Source organism: Delphinapterus leucas, chromosome 21, assembly GCF_059928025.1.
Source record: "Delphinapterus leucas isolate spDelLeu-1000000601 "Yukka" chromosome 21, BTC_Dleu_Yukka2, whole genome shotgun sequence".
NCBI lineage: Eukaryota > Metazoa > Chordata > Mammalia > Artiodactyla > Monodontidae > Delphinapterus > Delphinapterus leucas.
This window is the reverse complement of record NC_143149.1, coordinates 16,934,929-16,956,310: the sequence shown is the minus strand read 5'-3', so window position 1 is coordinate 16,956,310 and position 21,382 is coordinate 16,934,929. Positions and strand designations below refer to the sequence as shown.

Sequence of the window (21,382 nt, the reverse complement as noted above, 5' to 3'; positions counted from 1 at the left end):
TACTAGGCATTTGATCTCTAAACCTATTTTCTCACTAGTAAAATGAATATAATACCTATTTCACAGTGTTGTTTTGAGCATTAAATGAAGTAACATGTAACGTGCCTACAGTGGAGTCTTGTACCCAGTAATACTCTGATAAATATCAAGCATTATTTTTGCCAACTTTTAGGTCTTAAGGGGTTGGGGATCAGTATTTATCTTTGAATCACCAATGCTGAAAAGATAGCAGACTGAGTTGTAAAACAGTGATTGAGTAAATGAGTGCTACTTTATTTTAATCACAAATTTTTCTTTTGGTGGATTTGAATGGCATATTTAATTAAAACTTTTTAAATTTCATTTTAAGGCTAAAGGTGCTTCTTTATTGTTGTCTTACCCATTGCTTTTATTTATTAGGTATGAATTTCAGCCCTTTATTTCCTTCTAATTTTGGAGATTTTTCTCAAAATATTTCTACACCCACTGAACAGCAGCAACCATTAGCCCAGAATCTTTCAGGGAAAACAGAATACATGGCTTTTCCAAAACCTTTTGAAAGTAGTTCTTCTGTTGGAGCAGAAAAACAAAGGTACTTGATTGTAAACGTAATCCATTATTTGCTTAAATATCACTTTGTGATTACATCTAATTATCTGTAATTTGAGAATGTAATTAGGGAGGATGTTTGTGATTGTCTGACTTGATAGTGTTGGGAATGTGAAGTTTTGACATCTTACCAGGTGTCACTCAGGCGTATACCTGCTGCTAACCCTTGTACAAGAGCGGTTCAGAGTTTTGATCAGGGTGTCCCGTGAGGTTCATTTTGGAAGGATATGACCTAACCCATAGAGTGTCTTTGGCCTTGATTTGATATCTGTCTTTAAGGTTATACCAGTTCACTGTTCATTGATGTAGAAATAGAAACTAATATTAACTGCTGGAGGATAGTTGTTACAAAGTGATGGCTCCTTTGTTTGATTCATGGCCCCTGATTAGAGTAAGTTCCTAAGGCCCATCCAAATGTAATATTGAGTACTATTAGGTTATAAAAACAACTTTTGTCAAGGAAGTTTTAGCAATACATAGTCAGGATTCCTTTTTCTCTCTGTTTCTCACATTTATTATTATTTTTTTTTTTTTTTTTGCGGTACGCGGGCCTCTCACTGTTGTGGCCTCTCCCGTTGCGGAGCACAGGCTCCGGACGCACAGGGTCAGCTGCCATGGCTCACGGGGCCAGCCGCTCCGCGGCACGTGGGATCCTCCCGGACCGGGGCACGAACCCACGTCCCCTGCATCGGCAGGCGGACTCTCAACCACTGCGCCACCAGGGAAGCCCACATTTATTATTTTTTAATACGATAATCTTCCCAATTATAATTTTGACCCAAATAGTGTGTGAAAGACTCATTGGATTGGCTCAGGTTAATCATTCTTTAAAGCATTTTTATGGCTTGATAAATAATGTTTTTAATGATTGTTTTAATCCAGAAAATGATTTTGATAGCCCGCTGGTAAAAAGATTATAGCCTTTTTATTGTTGTTATTTACTTCAGAAAAACTTTTTAAAAGGATGAAAAATCAGAGGTCAGTTGAGCCTAATACTTCTTCTGTCAGAAGTATCTCTGATTTTGTTTTTCCTATCCCTTTATAAATATATAGGTTACATTACTTCTCCCTTTAGTTAGGTGTGTGGGCATGTCTCAGCCTCTTAAATTAGCATTTTGACAGTTTAATTGTTAAATCATGAACATTTTGGTTTTGTTTTTTACTTAATTAACCAAAAATTCTTAGAATTCAACTCGGTGTTCACCTCCAGGAATCCTGTGGTAGACCTCCCTGACCTTGCCTGACTCCTTTTCTTATCTGCACTAACCTTTTTTTCCTACTAAATCTTGTGTTACTCTGTGAAAGTATTCTATTGTCAGAGCCTAAAACAGTGATTAGTGCTCAATTGACATTGAGAAATGGTGGTTGAATGAATCTCCATCACAAGCAATAAAAATTTATTCAAAGCTTTAGTGAATGGTCTTCCTATTGGAAGGTCCCTACTTCATTATTATCTATAGTTTATATGTAATTGGTAGTAAAAAAAAAAAAAAGATGCATCTGAGTATTATTATTTTAGATATTAGACCTACTTCAGATTAGACCTCATCTCTTTCCAAAATTTCAGCTATTATAGGTTCCCTGAATTAAATGGCTGGAGATAACAAAGAGGTCAGATAAAACATTGTAGTTGTTAGCTCGGGTCAGAAAACTTTTCCTATAAAGGACTACGTAGTAAATATTGCAGGCCATAGTGTCTGTCATAACCATTTATCTCTGCCATTTTTGCACAGAAGCATTTATAAACAATATGTGAACAGATAAGTTGCTGTGTTCCAAGAACACTTGATTTATAGACAGTGAAATTTGAATTTTATGTAATTTTCATGTCTCATAAACTGTATTTCTCCTTTTAATTTTTTTCAACGATTTAAGAATATAAAGATCATTCATAGCTCTCAGGCCGTACAAAACTACAGGCAGCAAGCTGAATTTGGCATGTAAACTGTAGGTTTGTTAATCTTTGTCTTGAATTAATCCCTATAGATCAATGTCTCCCAAATTATATTCTTAGGAACTCTGTTGTCCATGTCAGGTTCTGTAATAAAAAGTTTCAGACAGCATGTTCACTATGTTCCCTTCGAAGACATTTATAAAACACATTGGCATATTGAAAGTTCTGAGAAGTACTGCAGACCTGTTTAACTTTGTTTTGTGTATTTTTTCCCAGATTTAGATAACTAGTGAATACCTATTAACATATTAAGGGGTGCCAAAGTTTAGCAGGTAGAATTTGGAAAATGACACTAAGCTAACAGAGCTAAATAAGACTTAATGTGCAGAGAAATAAATTACTAGTTACATGGCCAATTGTTTTCACCAGATTCTGGTTATATTTGAACTGCTTTAGGTGACACAGATCCATGTGTGTTTCCAAACTTTTTACTGTGATTCTCTTTCAGTTGTTTCTTTAAGTTTTTTGTTTTTTCCTTGTATGTCCCATCCTCCTTTGATCTTACCTTCCCACTCTTTCCATCATGAATGCTGGACCTTTGGTTTGGAAGTCTCACTAGTGAAAATGGTTTAGTGAGAAAGGTCTAAGATTAAAGTTTAAAGTAATTTAGTACCTTAGCCTGTGTAACATTTTCATTTTTAATGTGTATTTTGTGGGAATATTTTTATAGCCTGTTGACAGTTTTTATTTACCTGAATCTACTAGTAGACTATAAATTAAGTATATCTGGAGTTTTCAGTAGATATAGAAATATATCATTGTAATATATAAAAACTTATTTTCATTGGTAAGGAATCAAAAACAGCCGGAAGAGGAGGTGGAGAACAGTAGGACACCATGGTTATATGACCAAGAAGGTGAAGTAGAAAAACCATTTCTCAAGACTGGATGTGCAGTGTCTGTGAAGAAAACAACAAATAGTAATCGCAAAAATCAATCAGATACCAGTAGGAGAAGACGCCAATTTGATGAAGAGTCGTTAGAAAGCTTTAGCAGTATGCCTGACCCAGTAGATCCAACAACAGTAACTAAAACATTCAAGTCAAGAAAAGCATCTGCACAGGCCAGCCTGGCATCTAAAGATAAAACTCCCAAATCAAAGAGCAAGAAGAGGCATTCTACTCAGCTGAAAAGCAGAGTTAAAAATATTGGTAAGTACTGAAATTTGTTGACTTGATCAGCATAAATGTTGGTACGCTTACTCTCACATGTTGGCGTGTATCATTTCGGTGTGGCTGTTGAGGAGGCACTGTTGTAGACCCACCTGAGCAAAGTCATTTTTAGTTACCTTTGAGAACTTTTTAAATAAAATTTAACAAATAGGGTTTAATGGTGTAGCTATTTTAAAACATGGCATTTATTCTTTTTTGTGCTTCTTAAAACTTCTTACTATGTATGTGGTTCCTATGAGCTCGGAACTTTTACTGTTCTCTCGTTTAATATTACGTGCAAGACCTCATTGGTGACTTCTGGCTAGATCCGCGATGGATTCATTTAAAGAAATGCAGGCCTCTGACTACACTGCAGTCTTTGGATATCATGTAGGTGAAGTCACTTTTAGAACAAGTTTGCTCTTAGTCCTTCAGGAACTGAACCTTAGTTAATAGGAGAAAACATTAATCCATATTTTATTGAATCTTGTCATTGAGTATAATATCAAAGTTCTCTTTATAGTGTTCACTGCATGCCACTTCTTTAAAAAATAGATTTTTTATGATTTTTGAAGAACTTAGTGAAGTCTAACACTGGTTAAAAATTGATTTACTAGCTAAAATCTGGAATATTATAGTTAAAGGATGCTCCTTCCAGTTTGCAAGGGACACTTTTTGGCTGTGGCCTTGAAAGGTCGTTCTGCGTTCAAGGAGATAGTATTTGGTGCTTAAGAGCAAAATATTCTAGGCTTATAATCAGAAAATTGTGAAAACTCACTGCACCTACTAACTTCCTCTCTTGGAAGCTCACAGTACATTATAAGTGTAGTAAAGGTCCTGGGACACTCTGCAGTTAAAATCCACTTGTAAGCTTTGGCAGCATTCATCTCAGCCATCTTTGGATAATGGAACCCTTGAAAAATCTGATGAAAACTATGGATGTGAAAAAGAATACATGTACGGTTTTTTTCATTTCAGTACCTCATGTTTCCTAAAGTCCTGGGCTGCTACTCCTACTCCCATGTAAAGAATCTGATTTCATGGTTAAACAAGCAAACGTGAACAGGGGTAACATTTTTCTCAGCATACACATTATCATCCTTGAAATAATTTTTCAGTTATTTAGGTTTGGGAGGAGCTGATTACTTAGTAGATTAGTGATCTGAAACCATTCAAATGAATGAAAATACAACTACGATGCCTTTTCCATGGTCACTCTTGGTGCCACTAGAGAGGATTTAAGTAGATAGTGACCATTTTGAGAGAGGCCCTCGGGGTAACTCTGAACTTCTTTTTAACGTAGTTGCTCCAACAAAATGCTTTTTGTCATATGAGTAAATGGAAAGAAACTAACCTTTGTTATCCCAGCATTCTCTCATTCAGCTGGTTATTTTGAGTGTGCTAGGGCAGTGCGTCTTGAACTTGATAATGTTTCATACAAATCTCCTTGGGAATCTTGCTTAAAGTCAGAGTCTGATTCCATCAGTCTGAGGAGGGACCTGATAGTCTGCATTTCTAACAAGTTCTCCCATGCGTTGTTGATCAGCATTGACAGTGTAGTCTGTGGACTACAGTTTGAGTAGCAGGGTCTCAGAGGGCACTCAGCCAGCATATGGCCATGTCTGCCTGAGCCTAGAAATCCTGGTGTATTTGTATTTTTGAAACCCCTTTATTCTGAAGAATTATGGTTCCAGATATACAATTCAGCTTTTCTTTTACTTCAAGGCAAAGATTGACATTCTGATCTATTTGCTCTCTTTTCTCATACTTCAGTATAAAAATACTTGCCAAGAATGCACATTCACTTTTGTTCAAAAGGGCTTTAAGACCATCTGTTAGTGGGAGCTCCACTTTAAGGTGCACACACAAAGGTAAAAGACCTGATAGCAGAACCGAACTAATATATGCAGCGTCAAAATAATATGTAGCAAAATCAAATGAGCTAAGTCCTTGCTATGCAGAATGTGAACCATGGACAGGCAGCATCCGCATCATCTGGGAGCTTATTAGAAATGCAGACTCTTGGGCCCCACCTTATACCAACTGAATCAGTACGCATTGTTTTTCAGTTTGCATATTAGCAAGATTCCTGATGTTTTAATATGAATATATGCACATTAAAGTCTGAGAAGTGCTGAGCTAGACCACTAATTTATGTTGTGTTTGTTCTCTTTGTGGGATAGGAATAGCCATGATTTCTTAGAAGAAAGAATGTTTACTCTGTCTTAAAGGAAGTAGGAATGGAGGTCGATGGAGGGAAGATTGGAAAGCATTCCAAATTGTAGTAACAATAGGAAAAGTAATATAGAGTCAGGGTGAAGCAAGAAGAGAAGATGAGAGAACTGGCGAAGGAAATAGGATATGACAAATAGGCCAGCACAGTGGGACTTAAGTTGCTGTCTTAAAAGATATAGTGCAGCCAGTTATACTGTTCCAAATTTGAGCTGTTTCTATGTTTTTTGCACATGTTGACAGTCTTTCAGAAGTAGCATGCTAAATCTTCATTTAACTTTGTTTCACATGATGGTAATGTACCAGTGATGGTAATCTTTAGAAGGTCTTTATATATAAAGATACATATTATTGCATGCAAAGTAAGATTTTACAAATTATGTGCTAATTATCTTTTAAGCTTCAGTTCAAATTCAGACTTTATGAGTTGAGCATGACTTCTTGTACTTGAGTTATCAGACATATGACTTGGTTTACAGACCCATAATTTGGCTACACTCTACCAGACCCATTTCCTCTTTTGATGGTATTAGAGAGGAGTAGAAGCATATAGTCTAGATGGTCCTCGTTCTTGTCTTGGGAAATTGGATGGGACTGTTAGTATACTGACTTCTGGGTTCCACCCAGCCCTGAATCTTTTCGTTTCTTTCTTCCCCCACTCTTCTTGCTCACTAATGAAGATTGAGATAAAATGGATGTCTCGCATTAGGCAAGATAAGCCCTGACAGATGTGGCCCATTTTAAATTCAGAGTTTATTATTTAATGAAGTCAGAGAAAGGAAGGGTAGCCAAAGGTGCCAGCTCCCTGTGTCCCTTATTCCACTCACCACAAGGGCGACGCTGAAACAGAAGGGGCCAGATGATAGTTGCATCATGAGTGGTGGGGCACCCTGTAGCCTAGGAGCCAATGCTGTGCGGTAGCTAAGCCACAGTCGAGAATGGAGATGTACCCTCGGGGTGAGGCGAACTGGTCTCATGTTTTCATCAGAGCCCAGGAGGAGATGAGAAGTTCTCTCATGACAGCCTTTCAGGGGAAAGAGAGGAAAATCATAAGGCCTTCCGCCAAGACTTAGATTCAGCGACGGCTCAGTCCTTCCCAGTGTGGCCTGTGTAGGTACATGGAAGGTCTCCAGGGTGCTGTGGCTGAGCTGTTTCCCTGTATTGGAGACACAACTAGAAGTACTGTTTCTTCGAGCTCTGTCAGCCACTTGTGCTGAGAAAGACAGAAGATAACCCCCTTATAATAATGACCATCATATGTCATTGTTGCTGTTATATCAGCTGGCCTGGCCAGTGTTACTCTGAAGTATTACTGACTTTCATTAAATCTTCTACTTTCCCTGGAGGATTACTATTAAAGTGTCCCAAAGAGAAACAAATCAACAGTAGTACCTTAACTTTGGAAATCTAGCCCTTGATATTTTTAAATTGGGACTCATGTAAAACCATGGGGTTTTTTTTTCCCTCTTTTTATAGCATCTTAAAAATTATAGCATGCTTCTCTTCACAGTCTTAGCTCTTTTGGAAGATGACTGATTTTTTTTTTTTCCCCTCACTACTGGGGCTCCCTAAAGAGAATTTTGTGTATGCTGCATAATATATATTTTAATTTTGATTAGAATCCATTCAGCACTTTTCACATGATTCAGTAACAGCAGTTAGAAGCTTAATTTCATTTATATAAATGTTCTTGTTAGAATAACATACTTTATTTTCTTCAGAGCTATGTTTGCTGTTAATTAAATAAGCAATAGTACTACCATTTATATCATTTTACATATTACTCTTGGCAATCGTACCTTTTATTGCTTTTTATGTAGTAGTCCAAAGTAACCCACAGGGCTCTTTTTCCGTAAGTTTCATGCAGATTGAATGAGAGTGGCTTGAGAGTCTGAGAGACCAACAAAGAAATCAGGAACCTATACATGAGATGATGAAGTCGTAACTTGAATGATGGCCTTAGAGAAAGAAAGGGAAGTTGAATCCAGATAGGATATCACAGAGAATAATTTGACAGTATATTGGGAACTAATTTGTTATTAACAGAGCAGCCGTTGTGGTCTAGAGAGATAAGCAGCAAGGCTTTAGGTTCTGCTGGCTCTTTCAGAGAGTGAGCAAAAATCAGAGCCCTGTGGTTTTTAGAGAAAACTTGGTTGGAGGAGATCCATGCAACCCCTCCTTCCACGGGGAGGGCGCTTCCCTCCCTTCCAAGAGTAGCAGTCTTTTGCCACTTCAAAGTACTAATGGGAAAGGGTGTCACTGAAAAAAGAGGCGGCATCCTACCTACCCTGAACACGGTAAAGCATTTACCTTTGCAACTGAGGAGCCTGAGGGGTCGAGAGGCTTCCTTCTTCATCGTCTTGATGGGAGGCTGACAGCTTGCCAGCCAGACCATTGCTTCACCATGGGCATGAGGCTCCCAAGCACTGCCAGCGTGCTGCCATTAAGGCTGCCCAGCAGTCGGGTCTAGCCTGAAGGGTAGATAAGAGTCGGGGCTAACCCAGTAAACATAACAGTGCACATAAAAGGGACCAGCAGCCAGACAGAAGTCATGGAAGCAGACCACTAGAACAGGTAAAATCTAGTCAAAACAGAATTATTGAAGGAAATACTCACTTGAGCAAAATGATAAGAATACTTAAGCAGATTGAATTATTTTTAAAAAGCAGATTGAATTATAACGTAAATTCTTGAGAACTAGAAAAAATGATTTTCACATTTAATGTTTAGATTATTTGAAAAGAGGACAAATGCTATTAAGTTCCAAATTACTGGCCTAGAAAATTAAAGGGAAGAACTATGTCATTACACAGAGCAAAAAGTACTAAGAGATAAAATAAAGAGGGAAATGATTAGAGGCTTAAGGACAAATCTTGGAGATCTGATATACAAGGAGTTCTAAAGGAGAAAAAAAAAAGTGGAGAGGCAGTAATTCAACAAATAATAAAGGGGAATCTTTAATGAAGAAAGACTCAAGACCGCAGATCAAAATAGCTGACTGTTGCCCAGCCAGGAGGCACGGAGAGAAAGTACATACCCCTTCTCCCCTGTGTATAGACTGATACAGTTCCTGGATTCCGAGGAAAAAGTAAAAATCCTCTAAGCTTCCAGGTTGGAAGGACAAGTTACATATAAAGAAAAAAAACAAATTGACATCAGACAGTCTTACTTAAAACCTAAAAAAGTAGAAGTGAAATGACATCCATTCGTGGACAAAAAGGGACTACAACTCAAGAATCCTACTCTCCGACAAGAGACTCTTCACCTGTCAAGCTGAAAAAAGATACTGGTGTATCCTATCTGAAGAAAACTATAGAGACAACATATGAATCAGATAGAGACCTTTATATAAGGGAAGGTGAAAAGGAGAGGTAACAGTTCAGTAAAGAAAGCAGTAGTTTAATCTCAGCTATTAATGTAAATTCAAAAGTAAAATACTAGCAAATTGAACCTGCCAGTATATGAAAAGAGTATTGGACTGTTGTCAGCAGGGTTTATCACAGAAATGTAATCGTGATTTATTTTCAGGAAATCTGTCAACATAATTGATTATATCAACCACATTACAGGACAGAAGTCATGTAATCATAGTGGTAGGTTAGATAAAATTTTAAATCATTCCTAATGAAAGTGCACCTAGAAAGGGAGGCAGTTATTTAAATATAATAGAGGCTGTTATCTGATGCCACTTACAGGCACTATTGTAATTGAAAATACTCCAGAGATATCTCTATCAAAATTAGGAATTAACAGGGATTCCCTCTCTACCACCATCATTATTTAGCATTGGTTGGAAAGTATTATGACAAGATTAAATGATTGGAATAAATATTTGAAAAGGAGGGAAACAAATTTTATATATTTTCTAAGCCAGCCCGAGAGACACTGGAAAACAGCTACCTAAGTTAGCTAAGTTAGTAAAGTAATTATGAAATAAGATTATGAAATAAGTGTGTAAATATTTTTCTCTATCATAGTAATACCCAGTAGAAATGGAAGTGGCAGGGAGTATTCTTTTCATAGTAGTATCCAAAGCTACTGCGACCAAAAATCCTTAGGAATAAATTTAACAAGAAATGTACGAGATCTATAAAAATTTTTTTGAAGAACACGAAACAAGATTAAGCAAATATAAAAGCATAACTATGTTCTTAAGTTAGAATTTATAAAATTGCAACTAAAGATTCTGCACGCTGCAACAACGATCCCCCGTGCTGCAGCTAAGACCTGGCATAGCCAAATAAATATATAAATAAATATTTAAAAATAAGTAAATTCTCCTCAAATTAATAAATACTTTTAATGTGTTTCTATTTTGAATCCTCATGGATTGTTTTTGAAATTGGGGGAAAAAGATCTCAAAACTTCTGTGGAAGGACCAGTGTCCAAAAATAGCTAAGAAAAGAAGCTAGATAGGACTTGTCTTACCAGGTGTTTAAACATAGTGTAGAACTTCTGTGGCATTGGAATAGATAAGTTAAACAGATGGAATGCCCAGAAATAAAACCCAATAAATGTGGAGATTTAATATATTGACCAAGGTTGCATTTTAATTCAGTGGGAAAAGGGTAGGTGTAACCAACTATCCACGTGGAACAAAATAAAGTTGAATTCCTACCTTGTGCTAGATGCCGAAAAGTAACTGAAAAAAAGATTAATACCAAAACTTGGAAGAGTTAATAGAATATATGTATAACCTATGGGTGGGGAAGGCTTTATACCAAGTCATATTAAACAAAAGGTATACAAAAGCAGACATCTGATTATTTAATGCCCCTTATTCTTCTGTCTATCATGGACATATATAGATTAGATGTGATTCTTTCTTGTATTTCCTAATACTGAAAAATTGTTAGCTTGGAGTCTAGTAGAGAATTTGGGTTATATAAGGTCTACCATGTAGTTTGAGTTGGGATGTATTCATTGAGATGAATATCGAAGGACAATGAAGTGTTAGAATTTATTACTGTTATCCTATGCCTACAAAGGTTATCGCAAAGATTTTTCTGAAACATACTATTTACTGTTTTGATTTCTGGTTACACCAGGCCTTCACAGCATTCTAAATTGAGTGGCCTATACTGTTTCACTATGGAAATCAATTTCCCTTTCAGTTTGAGTTAGTTGCAACTGATAACAGTTGTCACTTTTTTTACTCAAGGGTATGAAAGTGCCAGTATGTCTAGCACATGTGAACCTTGCAAAAGTAGGAACAGACATTCAGCCCAGACTGAAGAGCCTGTTCAAGCAAAAGTATTCAGCAGAAAGAATCATGAGCAGCTGGAAAAAGTAATAAGATATAGTAGGTCTACAGAAATATCTTCAGGTATGTTCTTTTTTTGGTTTGTTTTAATTTAAGGACTTCTTCATCTTAGATTTGAAAAGCTATATTAAAACAAGCTTAAAATTCATCTATCACACTTTTCTATCATGTGAAAGGTTTTATAGTAGAGTTTACAGTACACAGTTCTTGATGTCAAGAAGTGTAAACTGGAAATATATTTTATTGTTATTGTGATACTATCTTTTGATGCATTTTGATAAAATTCTGAATGAACAAGTATAGTTGACATTAATTTGGTACTCCTAATTTGAAATTCTGAAAATATTATCTGAATAAGAGTTGGATATAAAATCACATCGTGCCCCTGCTTAAAATCTTTGGCCTTCACCGTGCCTGCAGGAGAAAGCCCAGATGCCTCAATGTAACATATCTGACCAGCAGAGATTTGATTCCTTCCTGCCTCTCCAGACTCATTTCTCACACCCTGTGCCTTGAACTTGACTCTTTCAGTGGCACTAAACTGAAGTTTTCCCATAGCCACCTCAGCAGTTGTCTTACCTCAGCAGTTGTCCTTCCTGCCTCAAGTCCTTTTTGCTCTTTGTTGGCCTTTGTCTCTGCTGGCTCTTAAGTAAAATCTTAATTCTGCAACTCTGGAACTGTATCCAAATCCAAGCTGGGAGAGGTTACCCTTTCTCCTTTTTGTTTTTCTGTCATAGCCTGTGTAAACCTCTTTTGTTGCCTGTATCACATTATGTAGTATTTACTTGTTTAAGTGTCTGTATCACCTTTTTGGTTCCTTTGGCAGTAGATAATATTTTTTCATATTTGTATCTTAAATGTTAGCATGGAACCTGACACATGGTGGGCACTCAGTGAGTGTTTATTGAATGAATGGAGTCATAAGTATTTGCCGCCATTTTAGTTTAAGTAAATACTGGCACGTCCCTGATTTATAAAGAATAAGTACGTCTCAAAGAAATATGGAGAGGGAGGCAGTAAATATAGACTCTAAATTTTCAGTTGTCAGTAAGACCCTTGGTGAAAATGATAATAGTAGTGACCATTCGTAGTATGCTTTACTGTTTACAAAGTAAACAAATTACTCATCTCATTTGAGCCTCATAATCCTTTGAATTCATTTTGTTTTCATTTTGCAGATGAGGAAACATGATCAGAGGGGGTGCCTGTTTTTTCCCAGTGCTCATAAAGGACCAGTAGTATAGACTGGTGCAGTTTTTTGGGAAAAATGTCATGCCCTTAACCCAGTACTTGTAGGCATCCATCCTAAGGAAACAAAAGTGAAAAGAAGAAATTGGGATTTAGGTGTTGACTGAACATTATGATTCCAACTATTTTAAACAAAAATCTGGATAAAAAAGCTGGAAGAGAATGCATCAAAATGTTAATAGTGGTTTTATTATCTTTAAACTCCTCTATATTTTATAAAACTTATAATGAGTATTTATTACTTTTGTAATCAGAAAAGAAACATCACATTTATTCATATTTTGAAATGACCTCCTCAAGGTTGTATTGCTAGCAGATGGTAGAACCGAAGTTTCATTCCTGGTCTCCTGTTAAGTCCAAGATCCTTTTGTCAAACATATCAATTCTGTTGTTCCGACCCTAGCATTTTACCAAAGTTTTGTAGTTTCCATCTCCTTTCACTATCTTTATCAAATACTGATGTCTTCAAACAATAAACAGTTGGGTGGAGGTTGGAGAAAGGCACTAAATTGATAGGCTTAATAACTTAGATGTCAGTTACCTAAATAATTGATAGTTGGTCATAGTACTTCAGATCTTATTACTGTCACTTAGAAACATATAACCATCAAATTTTGGTGAACTAAAAAAATGTTTGAATAATATAAATATTCCTCTTTTCTAAAAAGACAGTTATAGTTTTAACCATTACCCTAAAATTCTTTATAGCACGTAAGAGTAGTTTTTGTTATATGATCATTAGATTGTAGCATATACGGCTGCTAGTATTGAACTGTATACAGTCCTCTTCTCCCTCGGGGGTTGTGGGGGGTTCCCTTTGATGTGTATGCTTCTAAGAGTGAATGGTAGAAGTTTATTATGATAGTCATCATCAGTCACATTAACACAAGTTCATAGCAGATCTTTTGATATTTTCCCTGAAGAGAGATTATTTTTAAACAGAGCATAAACCATACCTTGTGATAACATTTCAGTTCAGGCAAACGATTTTAAAGAAATTTGCTTATTTCTTTTTTTCATTCATTTATTCATGTTACAGACCCTGTCTTTACTATTCATACACATTTTATGTTCATCCTTATGTCTGCCCTTTCCTACAGCACATGCTAGGAGAATACTACAGCAGTCTAACAGAAATGCATGCAATGAAGCGCCAGGTAACAATCTGCTTAGTTTTGGTGTCCACTTTTTGTTAATTCTTCCATTGGTCCTAAAAATCCTTAGTTTTATTGTTCTAATTAATTTTTTAGATTTAGTTTAGTGTGTATGTGTTATTTGGCTGGTAAAAGAGAAAGAATTCATACTTACTAAATTCTGAAGGTTTTCATTTATAATTCTTTACTTGGTTAGTAAAATTGGCTGCTTTTCTTATTTTCATTTTCTGTTAGTGTATGTAACATAACCAACACATTCATGTAGATAATAGAAAACGTTTTTATAATTTAGTGTTTTATTTGAAGTTATTTATCTTGTATTCTTCAAATGCTTATGAGCATTCATATTTTTTGGAAACAAAAATATAGTTACTTTTATTCTTAGCTCTGATTTACAGTGTTAAGTATTGTGTATGACTTCTGTTGTAGTTCTTAGTTTTCCTTACCAGTCAACATGTATAAAAAAATAAACCGTTGAACAAAAACAACTATGACATGCAAAGACCATGATACATAAAGATCATGGAAAATTGCAGAATGCTATTTTTGTCCTTAAACTATGAATTTTCTTTAGACGTGGTTCTGTATGATTTAGAATTGTAAATATTCTTTAATGCCTCCTGTGCTATACATGAGTAAAAAAGAAAAGCCTGTATGAACCTCTAGGGGAATTTAAAGAAAACAAAAAAAACAAGGACCTAGCATGGAGGAAGCTAAATGTATCAGTGGTACTTCCTAAAGAAGAAAAGAACTCTGAAAGTAGGATAAAAACAAGATGGAGTCAGACAAATCTGGCTGAGATCAAGGATTTTTCTAGCCTAAACTAATGCATTTTAGGCCAGAAGGAGAAACTGGCAAAAACTTTCCACTTTTCTATTGTAGGTGGGAGGGATGAAGCATATGTTTGGCATAATTTATTATTCGGGAATAATTTAATCTTTACTGATATATAATTTAGAGTGATAATTTTATCACATACAGAGGTAATTAAATATGCTTTGTTCTTACATCTTTAAAATAAAAAAACTTTTTCTGAAACAACTGATCAAACTACAATATAGTATATAAATTGGGAAAGTTTGTGTGACATCCCATCTTCTTACCTGGATTTTTCCTATAAATAGAGATTTCCTACAGAGATAGTTCTGGTTCCTGCTCATAGTAAATATTTTTATAGTAACATAGCACATTTGAACATTTTAAAACTACTAAGAGAATTTTAGTATATTATTTCATTTTATACTCATAAATGTCTGAGGCAAGATAGGGAAGTTGCATATTTATTACCCTTATTATTTTATACTTGTGGAAATTGAGGCCTGAGGATGTTAATTTGCCTAGTAAATTAATGGAAAGTTTTTTCATTAAACCACATTTGCTTTGCATTTTTAAAATTTCTCTCGCAAAAAGTGAATTTTTAAAATCTTAATGATCTTTGCATGTTTATTTGAAAGCACAATATATTAAAACACTCAGCATTTCAAATTCTCTTTCTTGAAAACTTATCACTGATTTTTGTAGAACTTGAATATTTAGCTGCTTGTGGTTCTACTATTACTCTAGAAAGTTTACAGAATTTGATAGCTAGAAGAACACGGGAAAATTTTTTTTTTTTCCGTGGAGAACTCAAAATGGGAACAGTTCCTAATTTGTGCTCTTAAAAGTAAAGGTATGAGTGTATACCTTTAAGGGTGATAATTCTTTGCTATAAACAAATATATGTAGCAGAATTGTTGCTAAATAATAGAGTGATGCCTAGATTCTGTGAAACTGAGAACTTCATTAGCCTCACTGCTTGCTCCAACTTATAATGAGTATGTCAGTAAGACACTGTAGTAAAATTGACCTATTTTGTTATAGTTACAAATTCAGTTTTTCATCAATACAGCATGATTGCGGAGATTTGAGAATCAGTAGACCTAACTAGATAAGCCTTAAAATAGTATGTTTCCTTGGCAGCATTTAGTTCTCAACATTAACAAAGTAAACGAATTTCCTTTTCTGTAAAAAAATTCATATTAGCAAAAAAAGAAAATTGTTTGCAATTTGCTTATTTCATTCAAGTGCTGAAAGATTTCCACTGATTATTCCTATGAAATGTGTAAAATTTTCCATTGAGAAATAACTTTGCTCTAAGTAATGCTAGGTAATGTTATTTCTCTAGTAAATATTTAGTGTATATCTTGATATTTTTAAGATTATTTTTTTCTTGGTAATTTTAAGATTTTTATTCTACCTTAGAAGCTCTGAAATAGAATTGTGTTTTAAGTAGTTTAAAGGTGAGAGTAATGTTGCAAGTTAAAAAAAATAGGAATGTATTTCATCAATATTAACTTCCTGCTCTTTTTATATCTTCCAGAAACCGGGAGTGATTTTTCCATGTTTGAAGCTTTGCGGGATACCATTTATTCTGAAGTAGCTACGTTGATTTCTCAAAATGAATCTCGTCCACATTTTCTTATTGAACTCTTCCATGAACTTCAGCTACTGAATACAGACTATTTGAGACAGAGGGCTTTATATGCATTGCAGGTATCTAACATTTTTTCCCCTACACTTTCTGGTACTGCCATTTTTCACCATTCTGTCTGGTTACTTTCTTAGACTGAAGTATGTCCTTGTTCCATAAGTATTTTGATCTGTTTTTTTATGTATTTCCATGCCATTTTAATAATCTTATATAGCTTATGTAGCTTTAGATAAAGTCTTTTTCTGAGCAGTTTTTTAGTGTTTTATCCTAAATGTTATGTCTTCCTCATAGTTAACCTTTGAGGTCAGGAGTATTGCATTTGTTCTGGTATCTACTTCTACTTTTAATTTTGTGAATAAACACAAATGTTTTTCATAGCTATCTTATTTCCTTATTTAGGACATAGTATCCAGACATATTTCTGAGAACCATGAAAAAGAAGGGGAAAACGTGAAGTCAGTGAATTCTGGTACTTGGATAGCATCAAACTCAGAACTTACTCCCAGTGAAAGCCTTGCTACTACTGATGATGTAAGCTGATAATGATTAATGAAATTGTAGACATAATTTCAGTATGCAGCTAACAGAAGTTAAGTAGGTTGTTAATAAATTGTGAGTATACCTAATATATTTGTTTTTTAGCTTTTTTAAAAAGCTGAGTGTAGTGTATTGCTTTATTTTGAGGTGAGGTATAAAATTCAGTCACAATATGACAGCAGTCAAACACCAAAATTAATAAGTTGTAAGGTCTGAAATAGCCATATTTATATCTCCTTTGTCCAACATAGGAGTTGAGTCATAATAGACACTCAGTAAAAATTGTTGTCTTTGTTCAAGACATTGAGTAAACCAGACAGCAGTTAGATCAAAGAACCCTTGAGTAAATACAAGATAAATTGAGTTAGTCTTTGAGTTAGAAGAGAAGCCTAGACAAAAGAAAGCCTGGAAGAAAATGTAATTTAATATATTAAAATTGATGAAGAAATTTTTGAGTAAAGTAAAAAGGGCCTGGAAATGGAAAAGAGTGGTGAGGAAAATGTATATTTTCAATAAACTATGTCCTCCAAATAACACCTACCTCACACATACTGGATTGGATAACTGTATGGCAAACTACAAGGATACTGAGGAGATAATGAACTAGGCATTTGAAATCACCTATTTAAAGGTTCAGACCCTGATTCTGTTGTAAAAGATTATATGTGGTCCTGGGATAACAAGTACATTCTTTTTTATTTTATTTTTATTTATTTATTTTTTTGCGGTACGCGGGCCTCTCACTGTTGTGGCCTCTCCCGTTGCGGAGCACAGGCTCCGGACGCGCAGGCTCAACGGCCATGGCTCACGGGCCCAGCCGCTCCGCGGCATGTGGGATCTTCCCAGACCGGGGCACGAACCTGTGTCCTCTGCATCGGCAGGCAGACTTTCAACCACTGCGCCACCAGGGAAGCCCAGTACATTCTTTTTTATACCAACTTCAGCACCTGGATATTCATGGATAAGAGTGTCATAATTGATTAGCAAATACCTGCTATAGGTATAGAGTTGGAAGCATATTACTGTGTTTCTGCCCATTGTTAATATGATAACATACATGTTTTTTTCTGAAAAGACAGTGTTTCCTCAAAAAGATCATCTTCTCTTCTTCATGTATAGTAATTTCCTTACAATTATTGAGGACTTTTTCTCAATTTTTGCTCTTTTATTTTACTCATGTTTAAAACAATACTTCCCCAAGTCATCTTTCCTGCTTAAAACTTTTCTTCACTCGGCTCCAACTCCTATACTACTATGAACATAAACCTGTGTGCAAGAACTACATGGTTTTGGTTGACTTTATAATAGCAAATACAAATTAATGTAACTAATTGCTACTTGGGATTAATTGTTATTTTAACTAATTGAAAATTGTGTTCTCTTTTTTCGTGGGAAATGAAAAGTGGTCCAGCTGTATACATAAAAAATAGGAACTACTAGGTTACATTTAAGTTGATTAGGCACTGAAATAACTTACTGAGGGAGCATGAAGAGTGTCTGTTCTTAGAAATCTTTTTTAGTAATTTTATAGCCTTAACTCCAGTGCCTTTCTTTTTATCCAAATTTCAGATAGGCGGCATTACTTCCAATTATTTTAAAGGATTTGAACCCATTGGTTTGCATCATCAACAGTAAATTTTGAAAATTAAGCTGCAATTTATGATAAAGTTAACCTGACAGGGTTTTAAAGTTAAAATTTAAAGATACAGTAATACGTTATAAGTAGGTGTCTTAGCAGATCTAGAGCAGTGCTATCCAGTAGAACTTTCTACAGTGATGGAAATGTCTTATATCTTCATTGTCATTAATACAGTACCCATTAGCCACATGTGGCTATCGAGCACTTGAAATGTGACTATTGGAATTGAGGAACTAAATTTTAAATTTTATTTAAATAGCTGCAGGGCTAGTGGTTACCATACTGGTTGGATATAGAGTCTCATTCTCCATGTTTCTAGGCCAAGGTCCTTTGAGTTCCATTTATGGAGCTTTTACACATACCTTTCAGAGCATGTAAAAGTCTTCATGCCGTGAAAGAGAGAATTAAAGTAGACATCTGGGGATTATAGTCAAGGAGGTTGAGGAATTGAGATTTAGGAAGAGGAAGAAACAATTTGCATCTTCTACTCCAGGGTGCTATAAAATGGCAAAGGCACATCTACCTTCAAGTCTTACTTAAAGGAGTAGCAAAATGGTTCCATTTCTTAAAACATGTTCCCTAATGCCTGCATTTCCTTTAATCAGGGACAAACCTGTCATTTCATAATTTAAGAGAAGACTTTAAAAGATCAGTAGCTAGGAAAGAACACAATTGTGAAATGAGTTACAGTCAAAATATAATTGAGGCTCTCTCCTAATCACGCTATACACAAAAATTAATTTGAAACTACTTACAGTCCTGGAAAAGTTAAAACTATAAAACTTCTAAAAGAAAACAAAATCATGATTTTGACATAAGCAGAGATTTCGTAGGACACAGCACTAAATATGAAAAGAAAAAAGTTGATAAATCAGCCTTCATAAAAATAAAATCTTTCTGCTTTTCAAAAGATACCATTAGGAGAAAACAACCTCAGTACATATATCTGGCAAATGACTGTGTAAAAGACAAATCCTGACTATATAAGGAACTTTTACAACTCAATTGTAAGAAATCAACTCAAAAAAAATGGGCAAGAGATTTGAACATATGCTTCACAAAAGAAGATATATAAATGACCAATGTGCAAATCAGAACTACGTGAGGTACTATCTCACATCCACTAGAAAGGCTGAAATTTAAAAGATTGACAATGAGAAGTATTGGTGTGATTTGGAGCAGCTGGAGCTCTCACACGGCTTGTAGGATTGTAAAAATTGTACAGCCACGTTGGAAAGCAGTTCGGCAGTTTCTTATAAAGTTAAACATAAACTTGGCATGTGACCCAGCAATTTCTCTTCTAGGTACTCATCCAAGAGAAATGAAAACATGTCCACAAATACTTGTACACTAATGTTCGTAGGATCTTTAGTCATGATAGCCTCAAACTGGAACATCAGCAGATAAATGGATAAACAAATGGTGGTATATCCATACAGTGGAATACTATTTCAGCCATTAAAAAATAATGAACTTCTGAAACACACAACAACATGGATTAATTTCAGAAACATACTGAGTGAAAGAAGCCAGACACCGAAGAGTATATAATGAGTGGTTCCATTTTATATAAAGCTCTAGAACCAGCAGAACTAATGTGTGGTAATAGAAATCATATGAGTGGGGTGTAGAGGATACAAAGGAACTCTCTGGGCTGGTGGAAATGGTCTTTATATTTAGGAAAGATGGTTGGGTTGGTGCATATATTTTTCAAAACTCATCAAACGGTATACTTAATGGGTGCATTGTATGTAAATTATATTTCAATAAAGTTAATTTTAAAAAATATGAATGATGCTGTCATGTTTTTCTTCTGAGACAACCAGATATCATAGTAAGGTACTAGGCATTGTTAGAGTTTGAAGATAGAGTTTCTCTGATGGTGTAGAAATAATGTTACCTTTTCCAAGATAGAATTTAATTAGTAGCTGGGCCTGTGTATTTTCATCTCCATAATGACAAAGTGTTCTGCAAGGTTACTTAATATTTTAATATTCTCTGTATTCAACTTTTTATAACTTTCATTATATCACAGTTTTAAGTGTTTTATGCAAATACTTAGTTTCTATGTTAAATTTTTAATCATAAAATTTTAAAAGAAATATTAGTGACTTTTGTTTTTTTAAACTATAACTTAGGAAACTTTTGAGAAGAACTTTGAGAGAGAAACACATAAAATAAGTGAGCAAAATGATGCTGATAATGCTAGTGTCATGTCTGTATCTTCAAATTTTGAGCCTTTTGCAACAGATGATCTGGGTAAGCAAAATATTTATAATCTTAGAACATGACTTTAATATAGTCTTTGAATGGCATTGATAAGGAAACAAAAGTCTAGAAAGGCAAGATGTGGTGGAAAGAATGTGGACTTAAAAGTCTATCCATCCATCAGTCTAAATTCAAGAATTGTTAACTCTTTGACTTTGGGCAAATCATCTAACCTTTCTGACTCTCTGCATATACTAAGGAAATGGGGTCCTATTTACCTTGCTATGTTCTTGTGAAAAATACACAGAACTCTCTAGCATGCCTAATAGAAGTTCAGAGAATGTTAATTTCCTTTCCCTTAAAGGTCATCCTTTAAGATCTTCCAGTTAATTAGTAGGAAAAATTCAGAGGTAGCAATGCCTCATCCAATCACGTCTTCAATAAAAATGTTAACTTCATAATTTGGGTAAGAACTGAAATTTCTTAGCATATATAATTTATAGTGGGAAACCCAGGTAACTCTGAGGCATGGCACATTGCATTTTTTTACATCAGTAGTAAAACAAAAGCTTAGAGGGTTGCATAGGTCAGAGAGAGAAAAACCCAAGTCCTAAATTTGGAAAGGAAATTAGAGAAAAGAAAGATGCCCAGGTGCCTGATTCATTTTCCAGACTGTAGCACATCAAACTATACCCAAGTATTCATGGACTTGAGAGTCTGAGAGACCTGGGTTCCAATTCTTGATTCTGTATTTAAACTGGCTGTGAAACCTTGGTCAGTCACTTAAGTTCTGTGAAAATGAGGGTACCATCATCTACTTTATAGAGTTATTTTAAGGATTAAGTAAATGTGATAGTGTATGCCAAGTACCCAAATAGTACAGTATCTGGAACTTGTTAAAGGTAGTTTTTAATCTGTGTTCAGACATTATTTTTTTT

The 21,382-nt window shown here is 35.1% G+C and overlaps 1 protein-coding gene across 36 annotated transcripts in view; it reads left to right on the top strand.

The window, feature by feature from the left end:
* PCM1 (pericentriolar material 1) overlaps positions 1–21,382 on the top strand; it is a 106,576-nt gene that overhangs the window by 48,424 nt on the left and 36,770 nt on the right. For 21 of the 36 annotated variants that reach the window (XM_089903530.1, XM_089903516.1, XM_089903517.1 and 18 more), the window contains 7 exons: positions 400–571; positions 3,335–3,693; positions 11,087–11,251; positions 13,537–13,593; positions 15,950–16,122; positions 16,460–16,591; positions 20,375–20,495. In XM_089903530.1, coding sequence (XP_089759656.1) covers positions 400–571; positions 3,335–3,693; positions 11,087–11,251; positions 13,537–13,593; positions 15,950–16,122; positions 16,460–16,591; positions 20,375–20,495 — 1,179 coding nt within the window. The remainder of the gene's footprint in view (positions 1–399; positions 572–3,334; positions 3,694–11,086; positions 11,252–13,536; positions 13,594–15,949; positions 16,123–16,459; positions 16,592–20,374; positions 20,496–21,382) is intronic. The other 15 variants (XM_089903533.1, XM_089903532.1, XM_089903527.1 and 12 more) reach the window with 3 other exon arrangements.